This window comes from Thunnus maccoyii, chromosome 3 (assembly GCF_910596095.1).
Source record: "Thunnus maccoyii chromosome 3, fThuMac1.1, whole genome shotgun sequence".
NCBI classification, from domain to species: domain Eukaryota; kingdom Metazoa; phylum Chordata; class Actinopteri; order Scombriformes; family Scombridae; genus Thunnus; species Thunnus maccoyii.
This window is the reverse complement of record NC_056535.1, coordinates 24511556-24537341: the sequence shown is the minus strand read 5'-3', so window position 1 is coordinate 24537341 and position 25786 is coordinate 24511556. Positions and strand designations below refer to the sequence as shown.

Here is a 25786-nt window from a genome sequence, read left to right as displayed (position 1 = left end):
CGCGCTGCCTTCAGAGCCATAAAGTCGCACTGAGCGAGTCATGCTTTGGGCGCCGGACGACTGAGGAATGTGTACAGCACGGATACACACACGCGCGCACACACACATACACACAAACAGCCATGCGTGGGCAGAGAGCTGCACACACTCCCAAGCATACCACGTCTTCATTTGAGCGTTTGTTTTTCGGCAAGACCCTCTGCCCATCTCTTTTTCCTTTCTTCCTCCCATCCTCTCTATTTCTCTTCTTCTCTGTCTGTATGTTTTCTCACTCTCTCTTTCTCTCAGTCGTCACAGACACAAACGCACGCATGCTGTGTTGTTGGTCTGAGTGGAGAAAGGGGGCCTGACCCTGAGAAAAGAGGAGGGGTGGGGAGACTTTTGACGCCAGGAGTCCAGACCGCAGCTAATGGAGAACAGGTGTGGCAGAGAAAAGGGGAGAGGAAAAGAGAGGGAGAGGAGAGGAATATGAGGGGAGAAGTAAAGGGAAAGAAGTGGAGGGGAAAAGGGAGCAAAAGAGTTGAGGACAGGGATGGATGCTCCTTCCAGTAAGGTTGAAATCAAAGACGGTGTATATAAGGTTTGTGTGCCAGTGTGTGTGATAGTGTGTCCATACATTCAGTACATATGGTGTTTCAGACTAACCGTGTGTGTGTGAGTAGCTGTAGAGACTTTGACTGGGAGGAGTGCTGCTGAAGTTTGAGTAGCTCAGTAGTCCCGTCTGTCCTGGAGAGTGGCTCAGGCCGTCCTCTGTTTTAATGTCTGGAAAGAGAGCAGAAAATGTAGGTTAGTAGCAGATAGATGAAACTAGAGCCAAGAGAGCATACACATGATTGTGTATATTTTGTATGCTTTGTTAACCATTTTTATCAAGTTTTTATTCTCTATTCTGACCATTTACAAGTTAAAATACTGCAGTTAAGAACACAAACTACAGGGTCTTTCTGAAGCACATGCTAGCTTAAATTTGGGAATTTTTCAAATCTGTCCTAAAACAACAGTCACACGCCCAAATGAACATTGACACAAGTTTTTTCTTGCTGTAATCATCCCTCCCTTCATAATGTGCTTACAATGTAGGTGTTTGGGGACAAAATCCACAGTCCTCCTTCCGTTCAAAAATGTATTTGCAAGTTTTTTTTAAGCTAATATGAAGCTTCAGCCATCCAAATTGGTAAAATCAAGTCAATGTCAAATTAAAGTCTTTTTAGTGCCAAATTCACACTTTTTGTTATCTATACTTCCACTGCAGCTGAACAGGAAAATACTGTCAGTCATCAGTTATGTTGTAAGTGAGTTTGGAGGGGATCTTCTAATGGTCAGTATGAACAGAAGGAATGATTACAGCAAGCAAAACCTCTTTCAGTGTTTATTTGGGCACCTGACTATTGTTTTAAGACAGACTTGAAGAATTGTGAACCTATCCTTTAAGTGAGAGCTTTCAAGAAGTGCCTGTATGCTTTGCATCACATTATGAAAGCATTTTGATTTTGAGATGATTATTAAAATAATGCACAGTTTCATCCTTAGTGTGCGTTTGTGTGTACTTACTGTAAGATGGCATGCTGTAGCCCTGCGTGTGGTGAGTGTAAGGTGTGTATGGTCCTGCAGGCTGGAGGGCGGGGCTATACTGAGTCTGTCCATATGCAGCCATGACACTTTTCCCCGTCAGCTGATCTTACAGAGGGAAGAAAAACAAGGAAACAAATTCTTCTTCTCTTTATCTGTTACAAAAGAACATCTGTTTTTGTCACGGTTTTGAACTGAGTTTGAGGAAGAACACTGTCGGCCGTTAGGAACACGCAAACATGTCTTTTTCTTTTAAAAACCAAAGGAATTAATGCTACAAAGAGAAGTCTGATGGACTGCATGAACTGGTAAAATCAGATGGTTTGGGTTTTGGCTACTAAGATAAACAATATAAAGTACAAAGAAAAAAAGATTTGGCAAGAAAGAAATGAAGTTAATTTAAAAGGGGTAATAAAAGATTCTTCATCATATTTATGGGCTGACTATGCTGTCACTACCACACTTTTATTTCTGACTATGTATTCATCTTGCAGTTACCAGCACCTTCTACTTCCCTTATTTCACAAGATAACATTTGGCCTTCATAAAAGGAAAAGAAAACCTAAAAGTATCTCTTACAATTCCTGGTAAACGTAAACCAGATAATATTTAACAACTCACTTTCTTAGGCTAAATCACAGATATGAAACACTGGAATGCATGACAAATATGTAAATGAAAATACATTTTAATTTCAGAGAAAAGGTAGCCTAATACAAAACTCACCTGTGGTAGGTTTGATTGTTTGAAATAGATAATAAGAAGCCCTGGAAAAGACGCGAGAAAAGGACGTAATCAGAGAACAGTGAAACTAGTTCAGAAAAGAACAATGGGAATTTAAATACAAATATTTTTTTCATCTTATTAATTCATTATTACTTGGTTTGTAGAAATTAACATGACATTTAATTACATTTTTTGCATGATTGTTCTCTCGTGAATAATATTTGCAGAATATACAATATTTTCATGTAAAAATAAAGACAATACAACTCTAATTCTGGATAAAGTTTGTTAAACTGATTGCTTTCTATGGCCCTTAAAGGCCACAAATATTCCATGAATCATCACCCATAAAACTCAATAAAAAACATGTGATTATCTGAATTTTTATTAGACATGTTGTCAAGATGCTGGAATGAAACTTTGAATATTTGTAAGTGCTCCAAACATTTAATCTGCCTTTTTTAAAAAAAAAAAACAACAATAAAATAATCCTCAAACTGGGAAAGAAATTAATCTAAATCAAGTATTTATTCTGTTTACTGAATGAACAGGCAGAATAGGTGATTTCATGAACTCCTCCAACTAACAAACAGACACTTTTCATCTGTGGCAATTTTTTCTTTGTGGGTCTTCCTCCTCACCTGCCTCTGAAGAGAGAGCTTTATCCTCTTTATCCTGTCACACTGCTGTTAGTCAGGTTCCTCTCAAGCCGTCAACTCTCCTGTGGAAACAATAGCAAATACACACCATCAGGACACAGGTATGCAGGTGACTGACACATGGCGACGAGCCTCGGGCCCTGTTGCTGCAGGACGACGAGAGGGGGAAGGGTTCAAGAGGTGAATAGTTTTAGTAATAGACTGAAAGAAAGAGAAGCAGAAAGAGAACAAAATCAAGGTGGTGAAGAAGTGAAGAGTGTGGTCATTAGAGAACTCTGACAGTCAAATGATGAGCTGCAGTGACCTGACAGGTGATAATGTTTTCAGGAAAAATGTCATAAAAAAAAACCCACTATGTCACTGCTGACTCACTTTGCTGTTTGGCACTAGGACCATTCAAAATATGTGGAACTATTTAGAGGAAATGAACCAGGAAGAAACAACCAGAACAAGGCTACGGTCCAAAAAAAAAAATAAAATAAAAAATTGCAGGGTGTGGGGTATTCACAGTTCTCAGTTCAACAGAATTTTTCATGTATCTTGGGTAACATGACAAGACAAAAGAGATTTCCTAACAAAGTTTCTACTGACGTAGTTATCTCTTTACTGTATTTCTCTGGTTGCATTAGGTCATTGCAAATCAAAAAGCACGGCTGCTTTATGGCAATATTGGAATAAAAGATTTTTGCACCAATGTGATGAAATACATTGATTTATCTGGTATTTAATTCACTGGATTAATTGTTTTTCATCTGAATTTTCAGAAAATCGAGTACATCATAATGTATTGCACTATTGTAATATAAGATTAAATATACCGTGATAGAAAATTTTATCAACTGTACATTGCCCACACCATAAACATAAGTAATGGAAGGACACAAAAGAGCACGAGAGAAAAGGTTCAATAGAAGAGGGGGAGGGGAGGTCGCAGCTCGGTGGGCCGGAGGTCAAAGGTCAATGCCACATGAATTAGTCTAAGCAGGAAGCTGATCGAGTTCAGTCTGTCCGACCGCAGCGCTTAAAGCCCACTCACACAAGGTACCAGTTGATCTGAAGCAACCTGTAATGTTCAAGTTGTACCAGGAAACTTTCTAGTAAAAACAGCAGTGCGTGGGGTTTTCACCATTTTGTGTACTTTTGTGCTGGAGCTGTTATTCATAGTTTAGACAAGGCACCTTAATTCCAAATAATCTTAATTATACAGCATACAATGATATTCCAGACAATCGTGTTCCTCAAACTTTGTGGCAACAGTTTGGGGAAGTCCCTTTCCTGTTTAAACACAACAATGTGTTTGTGTACAAAACCAGGTCCACCAAAAAATAGTTTTCTCAGTTTGGTGTGGAGGAACCTGCCTCAACTCCATCCGACACCTTTGGGATAAATTGTGTGCCAGACCTTATCCAAACATCACTGTCCTACCTCACTGACACTCTTGTGGCTGAGAGCAAAAAAAATGACGTCTGTTACGGCAGTGTATTAATGCTCATGGTTTGTAATGACATGTTCAACAATCTCATATGGCTGTAATGTTCCACTGTCCACATACTTTTGGTTATGGGGTGTATCAGAGCATAAATAATAAAAACATAAGCAGAAAAACTAAAGCATAAGGTAACCTGCCTTTGGCTCAGTAAAATTCCAACTATTATGAATTATTGGCGATATATGAACATTCACAGGCTGAAGAGTTTGATTAATTTCATCTATATGTCTCTTTCTGTCTTTTTCTTTCTCTTTGCCTCTGGGCCATTCCAGTCTGGCAAAGCTGCAGCTAATTGCCTGACCTCTGACCTTGCTGACAACACAAAGACAGAGACAGATGACAGTCATGAATTATAGGGGCAACAGGGTTTTACGACAGCAGAGGGATGAAGGTGAAGGAAAAAAGTAAAAGCTTATAGACTAAAGTGACGTCAATTGTGACAGTCTGCTCATCGACAAAAGCTCCACCATCACTGGTACCACAAAACCTGAGACTACTGCCAGTGTCATGTGTGTTGCTCTCATGTCATTAACAACAACATTTCTGACAGACACAGAATAGCAGAGGACCTCATGTTATGTCAGTTCCAGCTGATGCAGCCGCCCTCCAAGCATTTAAAACTCCCAATTCGGCTCGCAGTGTTTTTTGAGTAAATAAAAGTGTATTTTTACGATGCCAAAAATCCATCTGCACATCTGTTATTGAATACTAAATAAATATAAATAAAACAGATTGTAAATATGACACAAAGGAGGTGATTTACCATTAGTCATATAACTAATAGCCTTGTGTAATGTAAAAAAAACAAGGGAAAAACAACATACAAATTGAAATTACTTCCAAATTAAGCACCAAATCATATCTTTTTTAGTTTCAACTCATTTTGAAATGTTGACTTTTAATCTAAACCATGTGTTCATGTTCATTATTGGCTTGCCTATGAGCTTTTCCACCTCAGACATGACCCTTAAACCCGGGTGAAGGCCTTGCAGCCTTCAGAGACCCTGATCCGACCTTTATCGCAGGCAGACTATAAAGCTCGAGAGAGTAACACTGATCCCGCAGCACAGAGGAAAAATAAGGAAAGTGCTGTTGTGCTTTGCATTTACTTCCTGGAGATCAAAAGTGAAAGGGACGCCTGTTCAGAGTCCTCTTGACTTCAGCTGCGTCCTTGCAACAGTCCTGTATGCATACACATACACATGCGCACGTACGCACAAACACAAAAAACTGTGTGTGATAGAGAAGGCACTTCCTGGTTCAGGGTGAGGCCTGGGAGGAGGGCGCACAAGGCCATGGGAACTGCAGGACACCGGAGGGAAGATGAGCGGAGCTCAGCAGAGATGTGGAGGGCTGAGGGCTGAAACTGAAGCTAAAACAAACCCAGCAGGGCCACAGGGGGCCACAGGGCCACAAGGCCAGTCCCACCAGCTTCACCTGGGTCCCAGGGTTCTGCTGGACCACTGCTTCTTTCACGGATATCAAATTCTAGCCTTTGTGCTGGTGGATTACATCACAGGATGGTGTATTGTGCTTTAGGTTGAAATGTCATTTGATATAGTTAAAGGCATATATGGGGTTTATGTAGATTTACCTGTTGTTCAACTAAACTGCAGAGTGAGAAAAAGATGACAGACACGAAACTGATCCGTGTGTGCCAGTTTCACTTATCAGGAAGGAATCATGCTAAAGTCTGTGGTAGACTCAAAACAATCTAGTTCTTACAACATATCGTCTGACCAGATCTGAAGGCAAAAGTGCTCATAGCTGGTACAAACAGCCACAATCAAGTCGGGGTGAAAAGAAAAGCCTTGTGTCAATAAGACAGGCAAGACGCAAGAATCGTTCAAATTGGAATACTGTACTGTACTGTGTATGTAAAAACTAACAGAAATAGTTGTGTAAAGAATGAAAAAAAGAGAGCTTGAGAGAGAAGTTTGAATCTTTCCTATTTTCTCACCTCCACACACCTGGCCAATTGGTGCGTAAAGTGGGCATGCTTGGCAGACCGACAGTTTCCAAAAGTTGCAAAAGTTGTCAGACGCAGGCCCCCCAATCCTGACTCAGGAAAGGTGTGAGAAGAGGGGATTTCAGACGCTATTTAACAAGCACTTTGTTTGCTAAGAAATTAAATCATATGCGACCAAAAAATGTAGCTGCATTATGTGTGCAATTTACACAAATGAATAAAAAATAAATATGACACAAATAAAAATAAATATGACAAATATATGTATTGCATACCTGCATCATCAGGTTCACTTAAAGCTTGTTTATATATCATTTTTCAAATGTAGTACTCTTTCCTGATCATCTAAACAAAACAAAAAACAAAAAACAAAAAAAAAACACTGACGGCTTGTTACATGAAACATGAGCTGTCCTCTATTTTGAATAATATTAGCAGAGTTTGGTGTATCGGTGTTCTGCAACTGTCACTGATCTCCCAAAAACTTAATGTTGGTGAATGAGTAAATCATGGTTCACTGAATTTCCTACGAAGGGTGTGTGTTGTTTGATCATATTTACATTACTCAAAAAATATTTGAATATTATGTCAGGTGTGTGCGTGTGCGTTTGTCTAGATATGTGTTTACAGTGTCAATACGTGTGCTGTGTCAGAGTCTCGATGCAATGTGCCAGAGTCTGGTTACACACTGCGGTGACCCTCGGATGGTTTGACCTCTTATTGAAACATTGTGGTTCTCAATCAACGGCTTTGACGAGGTGACTTGCTCGTCTGTAATCGCGCCATATGGAACCCCACCTGGAGCCCTCAATTTGGACAGTCTGTCTAAGTGCCTGGGGGGGAGAAGTTGGGGGTTGATTCACTGCTGCACACAGACCCTCTCTCTCAGTTGCTGATAAAAGACACAGAACAAGGGCTCAGTATTTGGGTTTGTGTGACACTATCAGGGGCTTCATGGTGGAAATCGGTGCCATCTGCCAGCCGCTGCTCTCTTTAAACACCTTTGGCACTCGACTGCAGTCGAAAAGAGTAACTGTATATAGCAATTCATGCTTGACTATTATCAGATACAATAATATATTTTTTAATCTAAATCCATATTCAAAAGCAAAGCTAACACCTTCTGAGCTGATTGAATGGTAGATGAATTCAACTCCTGATAGTTTGCTTGAAATCTATAGTTATCATGTAATAACTAATGATAAAAACACCTTCTGATAAACCTGATATAACTTTCAATATACTGTATACAGATTGCACATATACTGTATTTACAAATCTGACCAGTCACATGAACAAAACATATTTATATACTGTATACCTATGAACAAACAAAGCCTGGAGATCTTTGCTAATTTTTCATCAGTGCACACATTTAGGGAATTATTTTTATTATTGATTATTTTCTCATCTATAAAAATTACTTTTAGTTGATTATCAAAACAGTTGCTAATTCATTTTCACAATGAACTAATTTATTAATCGTCTATTCAGCTTGGCACAGAGCCATCGATTTCCCACAAATTGTCTGCATGTTGGGTGAAAGATATGAGGTGTAAAAAAAAGTGTAAAAGAGAAACATGTAGACAATCAGAAGTTTTCTATGGCAAACTGATATTGGTAAAGTGGCTGTTGGTGGTCTGCTAACAGATGTTGAGAATTGATAATCTCAACCCACTACGACCTCAGCAACCAGAGAACTCATTAAGAGGACAAGACGTTACAAATGTGTGTGTGTGTCTCTGTGTGTCTCCACGTACTCGTACTCTGACTTTTAGTATATAGGACTCAGCCAATGTGTGTTGCCACTGCTAGCAATGTCACAACTACATGTGCAAAGTATAAAGGCTGCCATGTTGTGATCAAGGTCCCATTGTGCTAATCTGTTTACACTTGATACACCTCAACGGTGTGCTGTTGCCATGACTAAATCAATTAACAGAATATTCCTGTTTACCCACATACAGAGACATCCATCAGCAAAAAAAACCAAAAAAAAAACTAAGCCACTGTGTGCATTACTTTTGACGTTGGGAAAAACTCAACAGTAACCTGACATGTTTTTGTTGACACCAAAATTGAACTCTGACATTTGCTGAGACTGTGAAAACTGAAAACACAGATGTAAGATGTTTCCATGTTTCAGTCACCTACTTATTATCAAACCAAGCCATCTCAGTGAGGTTTCTCATCGGCAGAACGCAAAGCTCCCAGCTTATAGCAACTGAGCTATAATATTCACATCATCAACCAAAAATTAGGAAACTTGAGCAACCAGTTAAAGACCCAAGCAAGTGATTAATCTCTTTATTGACATGTTAAACCTCTACAAGTCGGCTCTCTGCAACTTTTTCCTCAAATAGCACACGCAGGCACACGCACCTGGCTAATACTGAAATTCTTTAAATTAAAAGTGAATGAACAGCGAAGTCTCGTAATGACAGATACTGAGCTCCTTTTGAAAGAAGCAAAAGTCAAACGAAGAAAGGATTCAATTTATCTCTGGCAGCAGTGAACCTGTTCCTGACTTTGTCTGCAATCTGTAACTTTACCTCCCAGACTTGGTGGCCTTCCCTTTCCACTTGACTAACTCTTGCAATAAGACTGCATTAATGCCAGAATCTACCCCCTTCTGTCCCTCAGTAATCAAAACCTCTTTATTCAACGATGCCAGTGTCTTTTTCTCTCCGTGTCTCCAGCACGCACTCTATACTCCTCTCTAAATTACTCTTTTTTCAGATGTTTCTTAACTTATTCTTTGGTTTCTCCTCACTCGCACATCCTATATCCCAGCACTCATACTCTAATAATATCCCTAATAATTTTCCCCAGTAATATTGCCAAGTCCTAAAAGACCACCTACCCCAAGGCTCAGACTCTGTCTCCCCCAGAACCAGTGGCCCGGGACGGGGGTCAGAGTGAGGGACAGCTGGCAGACCTCCCAGCAGCTTGGTTGAGCGGGTGTGGGGTTGAAGGACTGGGCTGACCCCAGTCAGATGGTGGTCTGGCTCCCAGGTAAAAAAAACATCTGGTCCAGTGATGGGAGGGTGGTCGCACACGCGCTCGCACACTCAAAACTGACACACGCCTGACTGCATGAGTGTTCCTGCCTTCCCTAATGAACTCAGACACACACAGAAGTCTACACACACACTCTCAAACTCGCTGCTTTATTAGTCATTAGGACGAAAAGGTTTGCCCCCCGATCAGTCTCCTCAGCAGATGATCATGAATGGCCGCCCTAGTTGCTAACAGCTGGCCAGACAGAACTCGCTAGTAGCCGAAGCTCACAGGCGTTACAGACGGACTGAGGTCCAATTACTTCTTTACTGGTAGATTTACTGTGTGTGAGTGTGTGTGTGTGAGACAGAGAAAGTGAGAGAAAAGAGAAGGCAAAGGAGCGATTTATGCCCTTTTGAGGAGATAAGAATGTAAGGCAAATGAGATGAGATATTATCAAATATAAGTTGGCATTTATAGATAGAAAACAGTGGAGGAAAAAAACCACATTCAGGAAATCGTTCAATGAAGAAAAGTGATGCTGAAGAAAAACTCTGACACCTAAAAAAATACGCCTAGAGCCGCAGAGAATTATTAAATTCTCCTTTCAGTGAAAAGTAACCGAATGGTTATTATGGGTGAAAAAAAAAATTAAATATGGTCACTGTAGGCTAAGCTGCGATGTGTGTGGTTTCACCTTTCTCAAGATGAGATAAGGAGAGCGGAGATAGCCAGAGAGACAGCTGTTGTCTGCTGACAGCCCAGGGTTTAACACACACACACAGACGCACACACACATCAGCACAAAGCCTCCGCGGGTGCTCTCTGGGGCTTAAGGGAATTAAAAAGGGAGGGAAGGGCTGGGGAGGAGAAGAAATTTAGGGGGAAGTGTGATAACTTTTGAGTCCCAAACTGTTCAAGAGGCAACAGATCAACCAACGATCTCTTTTCAAATATATTAACATTTGCGTGCAGATTTACACGCTTTTCTCTAAGGTCTCACAACACAACAGACACACTACCTCTTGTATCAATGGATTTTTTTTACACTGATAAAGTGTCTCACACACACATATATATCTTAAAGTGTAACTGCAGAGAGCAAAGAAGAAATATTAACTGACGAAAAGACGGCTAAATGCACACTGAGAGAGAAAAACGAGGATTTAGAGAAGAGGGAGTGACGCTATTTTTTATGCTGAACATTGTCTTTGTTTGGCAAGGTCACCTTCTGCTGTTGCTAAGCTTTTAATAAAATAATAAACTTTACGAAGGATAATTGGAGGCGTTTTGGTTTGGTCAAACTTGCTGTTTGGGCAGGCAGCCGCACATATCGTGCTACATTTATGATTGCTGCTTCTGAAGTTGTATAAAGTTCAGAACCAGTCGTTCCATGAGCTGAAACTCTAAACTCACCGAAGAAACTGGGTTTTGTGGTTTTATTATAGTTTAACTTACAAACCATTTAATAATTTACTCAGCAACTTGCTGTAGTTCAGTCGTACCTCGTGATTACCCATAGACTTTTGATTTTAGACTTTATTCCACAATGACCCCTAAAAGAGGTATAAGTTAAACATGAATAACAAAATAAAAAAACGTAAAGTCAGTGGACAGTGACACTAGTTGCCCAGTAATGGTAAATGATTAAAAAAAAAAGAAAAAGAAAAAGAAAAAAAAGTACATATATATATAAATAAATAAATAAACACACTCTGGTAAATATACTGTAGGGATTTTAAAGTAGCCATCATTTTAACAAAGATTGGTTTACTCTTGTATGTTTTTTGTGTTGAATACTTCTTATAAATTTTTCAAGCTTAGTTTAATCCCTAACCCACTTTAATTTATCTTCTATCTAATCTATTTTTCTCTCATCATCAAAACCGAGACAAACTAGTGTGTAATGATAGTCGTCACCTTGATCTCCTGTCAAACATCAAGTACAAAATGTTGGAACAGAGTCACGTAAATTTCTCTTTAGTGAAATTGGCAAATTATGACCGACGACATCTGAATTTAGACAGATTTGCTCTGTTGAGACAGTGTGCGAATGAATATAAGAGTCTGGAAACAAAAAAAAACACCAAATATAGAAGAACGCTCAGCTCAGTGCAGCAAATGAAACTGTGCTAAATAACTTTCATACTGATACTGTGAGTTGGTTGGACTGATTATATTTTCAGACTTTATGTGTGTACAAAAGATTGATCAATGTGACAGTCCTGGTGTAACCTTCAGTTCAAGTCAGGAAGGCTGTTTGACTCCCAGAGAAAGAGAGAGAGAGGGGGAGAAGGAGGAGAAAGAGAGAGAGAGAGAGGGAGAGAGGGAGAGAGAGAGAGAGAGAGGGAGAGAGAGAGAGATGGAGAGAGATGCACAGAAGCTGATAGACATCAAGCACTGAAAGCCAGTGAAGAAGTGAAGAAATATAATGAAATTGGTGCAGATAAAGTCAGGAAGAGCGAGCTTCCTATGAAAATATTTATCATTCCATGAACGTTTGGCTACAGAGGGGTTTGGAATTAATTTGTGTTTTCTTAAGAGGGGGTGCCTTGCGCTACAGGATGGGGAATTCTCCACAGTCCGGGACTTTTTGGGCTGCCGCTTATTCACAATTTATTAGAGCTAGTAATAAGAACCATGAAGGCAGAGGAGAGGGAGAGAGTGTCCTGGGCCAGCCGCAGAGAGGGAGTCCAGAAATGGGGCCTAATATTATTAGGAGACGAACCACAGTGTTAAATCAAACATGCCCGAGCACACACCTTTGGTATGTGGTCTGAACACACCTCCCACCCCACTTCATCAGACCACTGGATGTTATTTGTGGGGTATAAAATGCGGGTATATAAAGAGATTTTAGTAAGATTTACAATCCGAAATTGAACCGAATCTGATACAGCGACTATCTAAAATAAGAATCTTAACTATCTGGCGATTACCCCTCCAGGTTTATTTCAGACAACTGATGCTGACAAGGAGAGATATACATCAAGTTTATTTTATAAAATTTTGAAATGAGAGTGACATTTTCGAGAGCTGGAAAACACATTTCACTGCAGTTCTACTTTGTTTGCCTTGCAATGATGATACTATTGAAATAGAAGAAAAACACTAATAAAGTCCACCTGTGAGGACGCAAAACCAAAATGTTATAGTTGATATAATGTAAATACAAATTTAATTTCACAAAGAAATGCTGTAATTGATCTCACATACTTAACAATAAATCTGTACTTTTTAAATATCACGACAAAAAAAATCAAACCAGATTTTAAGAATTAGGCGAAAATGTGACGTCAGATTTCTTTGCTTTAAATCTATTTATTTACATTTTGTTCTTCAGTAACCTCCCCACCCCCTCCCCCTGCCCATTAATCCTCACTCCTCAAACCATACAGCTGATAGAAATGTTTAAAGCTGATTTAAACGGCTGGCAAAACACACTGAGAGAGTTTCTAGTCTGGAGCCATGAAGGAGGTCCTTGAAAAATATGAATACCAGCCTTTGAAAAATGCTTAGTGAGGCTCCCCTAATTTAAGTTAATGAGGGTCCCTGCGTGGCTGCTGAGGGGGTGTCAGTGATTTGAGGTGTAATCTTCTGTACTTAAGCCAAGCAGAAAGTGCTGCACGGATTCAACCAGCACCAAGAAAAACAAAGGAGCTCAATTTAAGAGAAGGTGCCTCACCCCCCCTCCCCACCACCCCCCCCCCAAAAAAAATCTTTTGAAGGGCTCAGTAATACACAAATAATTGATTTGTTGATGGTGAACTTTGGGGTTTTCTGTACTTACAAATGACACAAAATTTAACTAAATGATGAAACAGAAAATGAGAACGATATAATGCAGATCTGACAGAGTATTTTCATCTAAACTGAAAAAGAAAATGCATTTAATTTAATGTTACATAGCCTTAACATTCTGCATTATAGTGTAACACATAACACACTGTCTATACATAAATCACACAATATATCCAATAAGCTTTTGCTGCTTGTATCAGACCTTTGAGATCATTCATACTTTAATGAATAGCATAATAATTAAATACATTTCTCTCTAGTTGTTGTTGTTTTCTCAAACACCTACACACTATATAAACTAAATATTTTAAAGGGGACATTATTACAGTATCCTAATTGCAAAAATAATTGGGGGAAGACCAGGTAGAGTTATTATAGTACATTTAACACATTCCATATAATAAAATATTAAGACTTTTGTTAATTTTATTATAGACTGAGTTATCTTGATTGTGTTTCGTAATAAAAATGTAAAATCCACACGGGAGCAGAAAATTAAAGGCGAGTGAGGGCCCGATATCCCAATATAATACTAAATGTAATTAAAATGCGATGTGACGCTTATTATCTGAATTAAAACAAAACAGAGCTGAAACTGAAATATTTTTCCACACGAGAAAGAACTCTGCGGGCGATTTAATTACATTTAATGGTTTGACCGGAATGAACAGCCTCGAAATCACGAACACAATAACATGATCAACACTATCGTGTAGAAAAAGACAAAAAAGGAACCAACTCCTTCATGAGAGACAAACGTGTACATAATTCGCACTTACCATTGTTCAGAAAGAAGTAGATGTAGAAAAAGAAATCCGATTATCAGTCAGAGCAGTTGTGTCTCCATGCCCAGAAGAGACTCTGCAGACTTTTTCGCCAAGTGTCCCGGCAAATCAGCTCCTGTTGACTCGCAGTTCCTGAGAGGAAGAAGAAGAAGAAGAAGCACAAGCTTTTCGGTCGAGAGGCTCCAGGTGCTGACAGGTGACAGCTTTCTGCAGACACTCACTCACATCGATCTCACTTCTCTTCCTCTGCAGCTTCAGGAGCGTGTTTGCCTTCCCGGCGGTGGGGAAGTGATGTTAAGTAAATGAACGAAGATTTCTGGTTCCTCCTTCTCCTACCCCTCCTCCTCCTCCTCCTCCTCCTCCTCCTACCCCCCCCCTCGCAGCCTGGACGCGTGGGTGTGTGTTTGTGTGTGCGCGCTCGCATGCACCTCCTGAGCGCGCCCCCCCCCCCCCCCCTCCTTATCTACCAACCACTCCTCTCATTTCTTCCCCCAGCAGAAGTGCTTCACTTCTATGGCTTATTCATCTCTCTATCTCCGCTTTAAATCTTTGTTTAGTCAAGGGTTCTCCTCCGCGTTTGTTTACACAACGACCCGCAAACCATTCAGTCCGACTCTGTGAAGCTGCGGACCGTCTGTCTGCACTCCAGATATGAGGATTTGTTAGTTTGTGGTAAACAACTGCGGGCTATTGACGGTTTTATCAAGAGTGTTTGTTATCTTGACTGTGTGTGCGGGGAGGAGAATCATTATTTCCATTCGCCTTTCACAGCTTTGACACCATTTTTTTGTGGGCAGGATCATGCGGCAGGTGTCATTTCTCTGTTTGACTCAATATTACAGTACATACAGCCACTTTTTTTTTTTTTTTTTTTTTTTTTTTACAAAAACATTCCTATTTTATTTTTATAGGTTTCATTCAAGTTTTGTTTTACTTTTTTTGTAATAAGTGAATGGAAATTATGGAAGACACGTTCAGGTCGTACAGTCTATGCTTAGTACTGGTAAAATAGCACAAAACTACAGTAAAATACTCAGTTTGCAGGTAAAAGTCCTGCATTTAATAATTTACTCCAGTTTATTAGTATTTTCAGTTAATAGTACTTGTGTATTAAAAGTAAAAGTACTTATATGCAGGGTGTTGTAGTATTATAATTATTGATTATTATTGCATTAATGTATGAACTGAATTTTAATGTTGTAGTTGGTCGAGGGAGAGCAAATACTTAATGTATGTTGTATTTGTAGTAGGTAAGTAGTTTAATCTGTAATAATGCACAGTATTTTATGTTTTGTATGTAAAAAAAAAAATATGAGTCAAGTAACTAGTAGCTACAGTTGTCAGATTATGTAGAGTATGAAAACAAAGTAAAACTTTCCTTGATGTCCTAGATGTGTTGAAACATATACAATGGAAATACTGATGTAAAACATCAAAAATATACTGAAGTACAGCTTTTGAATAAATGTACCTAGTTATGTTACTAAGTTAGTGAAACCACTGATTATTTACATAATTACATGTAACACATTCAAACCAAAATGGAAAAGTTTAAGATCTTATGTGACAATACTGAAAAATGGATTCCACAAGCTCATGAAACTCCTGTGTCATTGGATCATACATGTTCATATGATACTGCTTGTAACCTTAAATCAGTGATAACTCCCTGGTTTAATGTTGCAAAATCATATTTTAATTTACTCAGATTGATCACCCAAAAGCATCTACAGATATTCTGACATAAAGACATTTGTCAATTCGGTCCTTTTCCCTCTTGATCATTGTAAATGTTCCTATATATCGGACATTAAACCAATTTCTACATTCAATATGGTAGATTCTCATTTTAAAGTGGAAGCCTCGAGCATATCACCTGCTCCTGGTTGTGTATATAGGAAATGTCAAAGATCTTTCAAGGTTATCAAAACAGGTCATGAGGATATGTAGTCTGAACAACACCTGCTGAACTGAGGAAGAAAAGAAATATTTGACGGTCTTGTCCGCTTGAGCGCAACCGACATAATTTCCCTACAAGTTCCCCTGGAACCGAGGAGGCACAATGCAGGTGTCTAATCTGTCTGTTTGGTTAATATAAGGAGTATATGTGTGATTGTCCCTGCTTCATGTGTGCCCAACATGCATGCCATTGTCTCTGTGTGTATTCTGTAACATGAGGAAGAGTGTGTTGGAGCTGGGAGCCACAGCTCAGGAGGAAACAGGTTCTCCTGAGCACGGACAACAGGATGCCCTCGCTGACACCATCTCAACACCCGCAGACATGGATATGTGAGGGCACCTGGGGGAGATTCATGCTACTCCACTGGGCTAGTGTCGGCATCACTGACCTTTCCATATAAAAGAAAAGAACATCCTCGAGGGTAATACGGCTTTCAAAAAAGCTGGATAACAACACGTGTCCTGGGTGAAAAAGGTATTTTACACTACACTGTGTAAGATAAGGACAAAAAGGACAAAAACAAGAGAGATGAAGAAACTAACTCACTGGTCACATCTTAGCCATTAATGTATAAATCACAACATGAGAAAAAGAAAATCTCTTTTAAACAGTTATAAACATCAGTCAGATTGCGTGGTTGCAGCTAGTTACTGTGGTGAATAATTTAAAAATGCTACAAAGATGCATATAGATCTTTTTCACCCTCTTATACTTTTAAAAATGATGTAATTCCCATTGTTATTTTATGCTGAAATGCTGTCATTTACCACTTTATTTCCTCAACACTTCTTATGGTATCAAGAATTATTTTTACGTTAGTAATTTCCTTCCAAAATCCCCTAAAAATGTCCCTGAATCTGTTGCATTTGCAGCCCGTCCTTCCAAGAAAAACAACAGTATTGGTCATGAATTCAGTAGCTAAAAACAACCTATTGTTATGTTTGAGAGACAAATGCCATCCAGCAGCCGTAGTAATTATGACCCACAGAAGTGATGCAGTTCAGATGACGTCTATATTACGTGACAAATTTACATATTCAGAGGTTGGGTGGATGGCTAGATAGAAAGACGGCAAAAAATGGACTTCGCTGCAGGAGACTGGTGTTTGCTTCCCGTTTCCAACTGCAAGTGTCATGTTTCCAACTGCGAGTCGGGACAGTTTTTTAAATACCATAACTACACATGTTGTGGTGTTTACTGTCGCCATGATGACGAAGGTTGCCTAACTTTAAGGAAGTAGCGACTTTAACCCACACTACGTTTCAATTAATCATTTTAACCCACACCAGGATCTTTCCCACACCCTAACCAAGTGGTTTTTGTGACTACACCTAACCAAACCACAGCACTGTCACATCATAAAACATAATTACTTTTTAACAGTGATTTGTAACAGTTTTGGAAAGCTGCCAATAGAGGCAGCATATTAGAAAACGCTCCTATGGATTGTTCTGGTGAATGGTACAATCGACCTATTTGGGTGTTAAATTATGAAGATATGTTTAGCATACATTTGCATACATGTCAGCATTAAGAGCAATAGTGATAGTGAGAAGGGCGAGAAAATGATATGTTGCCCTCAGTCAGTACATAGCTTTGCTTGTAGCGACAGCAGTGCACTCTGGTCTATTGAGGCTACTGTCAGTGGAGAAACTGGTATCTATTCCTTTTCTGAAGAGTGATGATGACAATGGCGGGTTCAGAAGGAAGCTCTTGGTGATAAACTGTGAAGGACTGATCCAAAAAAACTTTGTGTTGATAATTTTAAACCTGTCTCCACTGAAGTTTATTCTTATTCCAATAATTTTGCACAAGTAATTTATGTTTAATGATGATGCTCAGTGACAATGCAGGAAGTAGTGAGAGGTTTCAGTGCAGCACAAATGGTGTGGAAGTTGAGGAGTTGAAGAGTCATTAAAGCATTTGATTTCAATACCAACACTGTTTTTCACCAAGCAGCCCCTAAATGTATTACAGTAAAGACCTGCATATTGGTAGGAGATAACGTTGGATGGCCAATAGCCCCTTTCATGATGTCATTATTCAATGATTTGGTCACACAGTATTCTATATGCGCATTTTAGGGGAAAAATGAAAACATTTTTCTTTTACCTGTTATTCAGCAGCAAATTATATCTCAAAAGGTATTTTTGTCAAGGCTGTTTACTTTCTGCCTGGAATGATTAAATGTTTTCCTGGAGCAAAACCCGCATTTAAATCCAACATTTCCACAGACTGAGTTGCTCTGCTTTTCTTTTTTCCTTCACTGATGCGGCCATAGCAGTGGGTGGCACAATGTGTGAAAATGTAGGAAACATTTTATCTTTCTTCACAGACAGTAGACATTTGTAGAACCATGAAAATATCTTTGTAGATACACACTTCTGATGGATAGCAGGTAAAATAGTAACATTTTGACTTTTCTCCAGAGTTGTGTCTAGGGAACGCTATGTGACTCATTGACAGATTGATATATAGAGTGCTGAGTTCACAAATGGGGCTAGATCGGCAAAAAATATCATGCAATTAAACTTCCCTGTTGCACTTGGTGATGTGGACAAAATACCCCAGATGGCAGAATTGCTGTGGCCCAGATCCGGCCCACACCCGACACTTTCAGCACTTTCATTTGGCCCACATACTGCGTGGAATGATGGCACTTGGGCAGTTCGCTCCTGTTTCCTTGATCTGGGCCACAAGCAAGCCGTATGTCAACCAAGAACACACCAGATAAACCAGGACTGGCCCACATCCAGAATACATGTACCTGAGAGCCCCGCATCTTTGCCAAAAAAGGCCCACATTTGATTTGGGATATTTGGGCCCTATTTTTTACATGTGGGCCATTTCAGACTCACATCCATTTTGTCTGGGCCAGAAGAAGGCCAGCAGTGGCCAGCATTTTTCAAAAGCTGTAAAAACTTTTTCTGAATAGCATAATGATACAATATTTCCTAAAACGTTCAGAATCAGTAATGTCTCAAAGTTGTATTTTTTGTGTTTAGTTTTATTACAATAAAATCACTCATAAAATATGTATTTTAGATCATGGTAAAAACTTAAATTTTTTGAAAATTATTCATGTAGACATATGAAAGTTATCATACAACTGAGACCATAAATAAACGATTATAGTTCATTATTGCCAAGCCCTCGCTTGTACTGGAAGTTATTTTTCCTTATCTCAGTGACACAAAATCATATAACTATGACCTAATAATGAAAAATGTGCCATAACACAACAAACCGCACCTGCAAGGTAATTGGCAGTAGCATTGTGTTTTACCATTTGCTTGTACAAAAAAAGACAGGAATGTATGACTGTTTGCAACAGAGGCTATTGGTTTTCATTTGTTGCTTTTAATATCAACAGCTGTGACCTTATGAACTCAGTGTCATTGACACGATGAGTAATGACCATCACTGAACACATGTAGACCACATAGCTCAGTTTTACACCTTGCCAAGTACACCAGATTTGTAATAGATAATGATGATATGATAGAGGATAAGTGTGGTGTTTTGGTGTTGTTTCAAGAAAAAATGTACAACAAATAGGCCCACACACTGGAAAAATCCTTCATTGTGGCATTGCAGCACTGAGGTACAAAATGACAATGGCTCTGGGAAGTACCGTGAGCCAGACATAGTGAATAGTCTGCCTCTGCTTCAAACAGCAGGCGGCCACGCCACCTCCTTTCTTCCACTGGAATGTGCGGTGGAGAAATAAAAGCTGCCATTGTCTCTCTCTTCCTCTGATGGCTTCGCTTGGCTATCTGTCTATCCTCTTGGCAGCTGGCGGTATCCGCTGACACACAGTTACTGTCACAGTGTGTCATCAGCGTTGCTCCTGTCACGATGTGGGGAAATGTTGCTTCTGGGTTGCCTGAAGTACGTTTTAATTGAAGAGAAGATGTCAGCTGTAATTTTTAACTAACATGAAAAATAAGTAATGAATTGTAACTGTGCTGATGGAGACTCTCATGTGAAGTGAAACATTTTGTTGTATGAAACATTGATGTAAATGTCACATGTAAGCATTATTATTCCCATGCTGAGGGATACTGAGAAAACTCGGAAAAGGCAGGGCGAGAGAACATAAACATGAGGAGAGATGAATGTAATATTATACTTTGCAGGGCTTAACGCCATGTGAAAGGAAGCAAAGGCCCTATAACCACCACATCTGTGTTTAGATGCCCCCCTATTCATTCTCCAAAAGCAAAAACCCTAGATTGCCCAGGCAAATGTTGTTTAAGACAGGTTGGCAGGCTGATATACAGTAGATGATGGGCTGAGGATCATCATATCCAGGGGTGGATTTATTAGACGTTTTCAGATAATTAAGACTTGATGGAGCTTTATTCATATTATGAACTCTTTATTGTTTGATATGGACAATATGGATAATGAAAAAACAACATAAAAAAAAGTCTTAATAAGGGGTTGTGCAACCACCTTCAGTCCTCTTTGGCATAGATTCTGCAAGTTTGCAAAACTCTACTGGAGGGATGAACACCATTCTTCCAGAAGATATTCCCTCATTAGGTGTTTTTATGAGGACAATGGTGAAGAGCACTGTAACATATTTGCTCAAAATCTCCCATAGTTGTTCAACTGAGATGAGATCTGGTGACTGCAAAGGCCATGAAAGTATAATTCACATCATTGTCATACTCATGAAAGCAATTAGTGACCCCTCATGCACTGTATGGAATCATCTGCATTTGTTGTTTCTCCACCCATTTGTTTATGTTTATTGTTTAATGTGTCACTCATCTGTATTTTGATGATAATTCCTTCCTAGTTATGGGTGCTTTCTAACTTCTTGTAGATAAGTTGGATTTGAATCCAGTACATATTCTTTATCATGAAATCAAATTGTTGGGAGACGTCTCTCTCCTCCTAAACTTAAACTTAATCGTGTGAAAGCAGCAGTGTGATATACTCCAGTACAAGGACAGACTTTACTTTGAGAGAACAGGAGGCAAATTCCCTCACCACTCTCCTAAGAGCATTTTTCCCTCCCTCTGTCTCTAATAAACACACCCAGCATCCCTCCATTCCTCCCCACTGGGACCAGTGATGGAGCAGCCCTCCCTCCCAGTGAGACAGCTCTCACCCAGGCTGGTTATATGCTGTGCGTGTTATTTAACTGACCCTGGCCTCTAACCGTACAGCCAGGAGGCCCCTCAGGAACACACGCATATGCAGGGCTGAAGAAGGTTGTTTTCCAAATGTAATACATTGCAGATCTCTACTGGATAAAGCAATGCAAACACTGATAGTTGTTCCAAATTTCTTACTTAAAAAAGACATTTAATTCTGACTTGCAGTCAGCCCTATCATAGTACAACCAGTATCTATATCCAAGTTCATACTCTGAAAATCACTCCTTACTGTCATTCAAACAGGTCATATAAGAAATAAAAATTTAATATTTGAGATGCATCTGTGTTTTGATTGATGTATTTCAGAGATTACAAATCTTGTATTATATAACTATATTATTTATTATTATATAACCAAATTATTGTAAATCCATTATATGCAATCCATTCCCCGTTAAGCACAGAAATTTATCCTTGGAGTAGTACATGTACTGTACGCATATACACACACATAAAGCACACACACATACTCCCCCTTCACTGCTGCTCTGCACCCCTCTTCGCCCTCCTCAGTGCCCCCCATGTCTCAGGAATGTGGGAATGATTGCCTTAATTTTATAAAGCACACGGCTTCCTTTGGTTCAATTTTCACCAACACCATAAAAAAGAAGCAGTTGTAAGGTCAGCAAGAACCCATCTGGTTTTGCCATTGCTGCAGCTTTAATGACCAGGTAATAAAAGTTCAATTTGACAGAAATTACAACAGATGTTTCAGGCTGTAAGCCTCAGACAGACTTGGTTCCACAGCGGGATGAAACCCCAGCCTGCAGGAGCTGCCCCACTGGTCTGATATACTGCATGAAAATGACTAATGTTTGTACAGCATGAGCAATAGCATTAGCTACAGTGTGGAAGGCTCCCAACTTTGTATCTGGAGGTTATGCATATAACCAATGTTTCCAGAGGGAGGGAAACGAGGTACAACACATCAGTATGGGGATTGTGTCCTTGCAAGACCAACGTGAAGAACCTTTCTCAAAATGCCTGTCAAGGCCAATGAGACTGTCACACGCAGGGGAATCCCGTTTTCTACAGAAAATCCCGCACAGTCTCTGCTCTTCCCTCCCTCAGGGAACATTGGTCATATACATAACCTCCAGTTCCCTTTTGGTTGGTACACCAAAAAGGAACTGGCCCTGATAAGAACAGAAGCGCATGGATGTCTCCCATGTGTTTTGCTGAGCACAGGGCCAATAGGAATGCTGTCCTATATGAAAATACATCAATGCCCACAGACTGTAGTGGCTCAAAAGGCGCATCTCACAGTGTATCTAGAACCAGAGTAAAGTCCCACTGGGGAATCATGGTTTTGCGCCCTTCATAAAACGCATCACCAGAGGATAGGAGCCGAATGATTTTCCCTCAAATCCCACAAGGTATGCAGAAATAGCCAACAGTTAGACTTTAATAGTGGAAAAGGAAAGGCCTCTTTCCAATAATTCTTGGAGAAATGTCAAAATATCAACCACAGAGCTTTGGAATGGAATAATATTCCTTTTGTGACAACAAGCATTGATTAAATGCCACTTGAGTGTATATAACCCCTGCGTGGACATTGTTCTAGCACTCTGTATTGTAGCAATGACGTTAGCAGCAACCCCGTTGTTGTCAGTTTCTCCCTTTCAGGGGCCAGGCCCACAGATTCCAGATTTCGGGGTGTGGGTGCCACCGGAGGAAACGTGTACAGGAGTGGCCACTGATGACCCAGTGCATCTAACCCGAGGGGTGCGTTCCCGTCATGTAGTGAGAAAAGCATAGGACAATGTTAATGTGCGCAATTACGCACGTATTGTCGCTGTGTACCAGAGCATGATGTCCAAACAGCAGACCCATACTGTAAAGTCGTCTTAGTGACAGATACACAGCGTAACGCTCAAGCAGATTGATGGTCCCATTCACATGCGCATTCCTGCAGAGGCCTCCCCAACCCCATTTGGATGCATCCGTGGTGACCAGGATGTGTGATAGAACCCGGCTTCCTTTTTCAACTGCGCTGGATCTCTCCATGGGAGCAGAGCTGTCAGGCATTATGGTTTGACCTGCATCCTCTCCTCTCTCTGATGAGAAGAGAACACCTGTCTGGCCTGCACCTACCGCTGGAAGTTTCTCATCATCACCAAGCCCAGAGGCATCACTGGAATCATAGGGGCTATCAGTCCCAGCAGGCGCTGGCACTGACAGAGACGCACAGTGTGATATGGCTGGAAAAGAGACATTTGTCTATAGAATCCATATCCAGACCGGAAAAACAGATTTTCTGGCTGGAAGTGAGACAGCTCTTTTTCCGGTTCATGACAAATCCCAGAGATTGTGGATGAGTCACCAGCTGGGACGTATGGATATTGGCCTGATACTCCGAGTCCGACAGAATCAGTAAATTGTCCAGGTAGTTGAGGGTTTGAATCCCCGGGCCTCTGATTGGTGCCAGCACTGCCTTGAGGCATTTGGTGAAAATGCGAGGAGCGAAGGATAAGCCGAATGGCAGAACTTGGTTTTTGTATGCTGTGCTGTCATAGAGAAAGTGCAGAAACTGTATGTGTCTCGGTAATATTGGCATGTGAAAATAGGCATCCTTTAGGACCACTGAAATGAACCAGTCCCCTGGTCGAATGGACTGCATTACCTGGTGTAATGTTAGCATTTTGAACTTTAACTTTCTCAGATATTTGTTTAGTACCCTCAGGTCCAAAATAGGACGGAGACCTCCATCTTTTTTTGGTACCACAAAGTAACGGCTGTAAAATCTACCCTTAGCTTAGTTCATACAGACCCTGCTTATAGCCTGTTTCCCCAACAGAGAGTGGATTTCCTCTCTTAATACTGGGGTGCAGGATGGATGTACTTTTGACATTACCATGCCTCTGAATAGTGGGGGACGCTTCCTGAATTGGAGCCTGTATCTGATCTACATTTCCCATGATCTACTGCAACACTCTGCATGCTTGCCAAGAGGTTTCTCTCTCAGTATGCTGAGCATTCATGGTTCTGCAGTACCCTCTGCTCGTGGACTGGAGCAATGACCGGGACAGGTCTGAGAGGCTAAATTTGGGAGCGGACGAGAGGCTATTTCCTTGTTTATTTTCGCTGTTTGAGGATATATTGTGGGGCAGGAATGGCCCTTTATTGATACACAGGTTTTCTGAACATTGTGAGCTTTCTGACCTGCTCCCCTCAGGACAGTGAGGCAGAAGACTGCTTTCTCCCTCTCACTGTGGAGGGTGAGTTAGTAGCTGCTGCTTGTTTTGGGACAAAACGATGTTTGGACTGTTTTGGCTGGGATTGGTGCCCCAGCTCAGGTGTGGGTGCTGATGGCTGGTGAGAGTAGTCCTCCGGGGAGGGTCTCTTCTAGGCTGTATGCCGTGGAAGGTAGTGAGACTGTGCACGAGAGTGCAGACGGGAGTGTCCCTGTGCTGCTGGGCAGCTTCGGTTGTGCGTGACAATGCCTGGGCATACTCATATGCAGAGCTTCCTCCTGTTTCTTCCTCTGATCGCAATGGGTCTGGATTTTCTCCAGAGCCTGTCCGAATAAGCCAGTGGGCTCAAAGGCTTGGTGGAGAAACTTGGCATGCTGCGTCTGTGGCAGCTCTGTGAGTATCAACCACAGGTGACACTGGGTGACCACCGCCTCAGCTATGCCCCTCCCCAGAGTGATGGCTGCTGTGCAGGAGAGCTGGAGGATAAAATCTGCCATCCTGCGTGCTTCATTCAACAATTTGGCAGGATTCTCTTCCTTTGCCAGGGCCTCATGTTGATCCCACAGCTTCTCCACTTGATAAGCCTGCAGCATCAAGGCCCTGTTGAGCGCGCAAGCGAGAAAGTTAAAGTTCAAAATGCTAACATTACACCAGGTAATGCAGTCCATTCGACCAGGGGACTGGTTCATTTCAGTGGTCCTAAAGGATGCCTATTTTCACATGCCAATATTACCGAGACACATACAGTTTCTGCACTTTCTCTATGACAGCACAGCATACAAAAACCAAGTTCTGCCATTCGGCTTATCCTTCGCTCCTCGCATTTTCACCAAATGCCTCAAGGCAGTGCTGGCACCAATCAGAGGCCCGGGGATTCAAACCCTCAACTACCTGGACAATTTACTGATTCTGTCGGACTCGGAGTATCAGGCCAATATCCATACGTCCCAGCTGGTGACTCATCCACAATCTCTGGGATTTGTCATGAACCGGAAAAAGAGCTGTCTCACTTCCAGCCAGAAAATCTGTTTTTCCGGTCTGGATATGGATTCTATAGACAAATGTCTCTTTTCCAGCCATATCACACTGTGCGTCTCTGTCAGTGCCAGCGCCTGCTGGGACTGATAGCCCCTATGATTCCAGTGATGCCTCTGGGCTTGGTGATGATGAGAAACTTCCAGCGGTAGGTGCAGGCCAGACAGGTGTTCTCTAACTCGCAAGGAATGTTGTGCCATTCCACTTAGCGAGTTAGCTTGCTAAACAGGTGTGGAAAAAGCAGTTCTGTTAGTGATGCTAAACAAGTGCACATTAGCTGAGCTAAATGCAGCAAAGCAGCCAGTTAGCGAGCTAAACAAGCACTGTGTAGAGACCCTTGGTAGCAACACCTTGGGCAGGGAGCTAGCTCACTTCCAAGCAGGCAGTTCGGGTCTTATGAAAATCAGGTTATGTGAGGTGAAGTGCAA

The 25786-nt window shown here is 40.8% G+C and overlaps 1 protein-coding gene across 3 annotated transcripts in view; it reads right to left on the bottom strand.

Moving 5' to 3' along the window:
* The window catches only part of eya2 (EYA transcriptional coactivator and phosphatase 2), a 31838-nt gene extending 17503 nt beyond the window's left edge, over nt 1–14335 (bottom strand). The window contains exons 1-6 of one of the 3 annotated variants that reach the window (XM_042407610.1): nt 14220–14334; nt 13993–14130; nt 2937–3016; nt 2296–2336; nt 1552–1677; nt 646–762 (exon numbers count right to left, since the gene is read on the bottom strand). In XM_042407610.1, the coding sequence (XP_042263544.1) occupies nt 646–762; nt 1552–1654 (220 nt within the window). In that variant the 5' untranslated portion in view covers nt 1655–1677; nt 2296–2336; nt 2937–3016; nt 13993–14130; nt 14220–14334. Of the gene's footprint in view, nt 1–645; nt 763–1551; nt 1678–2295; nt 2337–2936; nt 3017–13992 lie in introns of all 3 variants that reach the window. The other 2 variants (XM_042407609.1, XM_042407608.1) reach the window with 2 other exon arrangements.
* Nucleotides 14336–25786: the final 11451 nt, after the last annotated feature.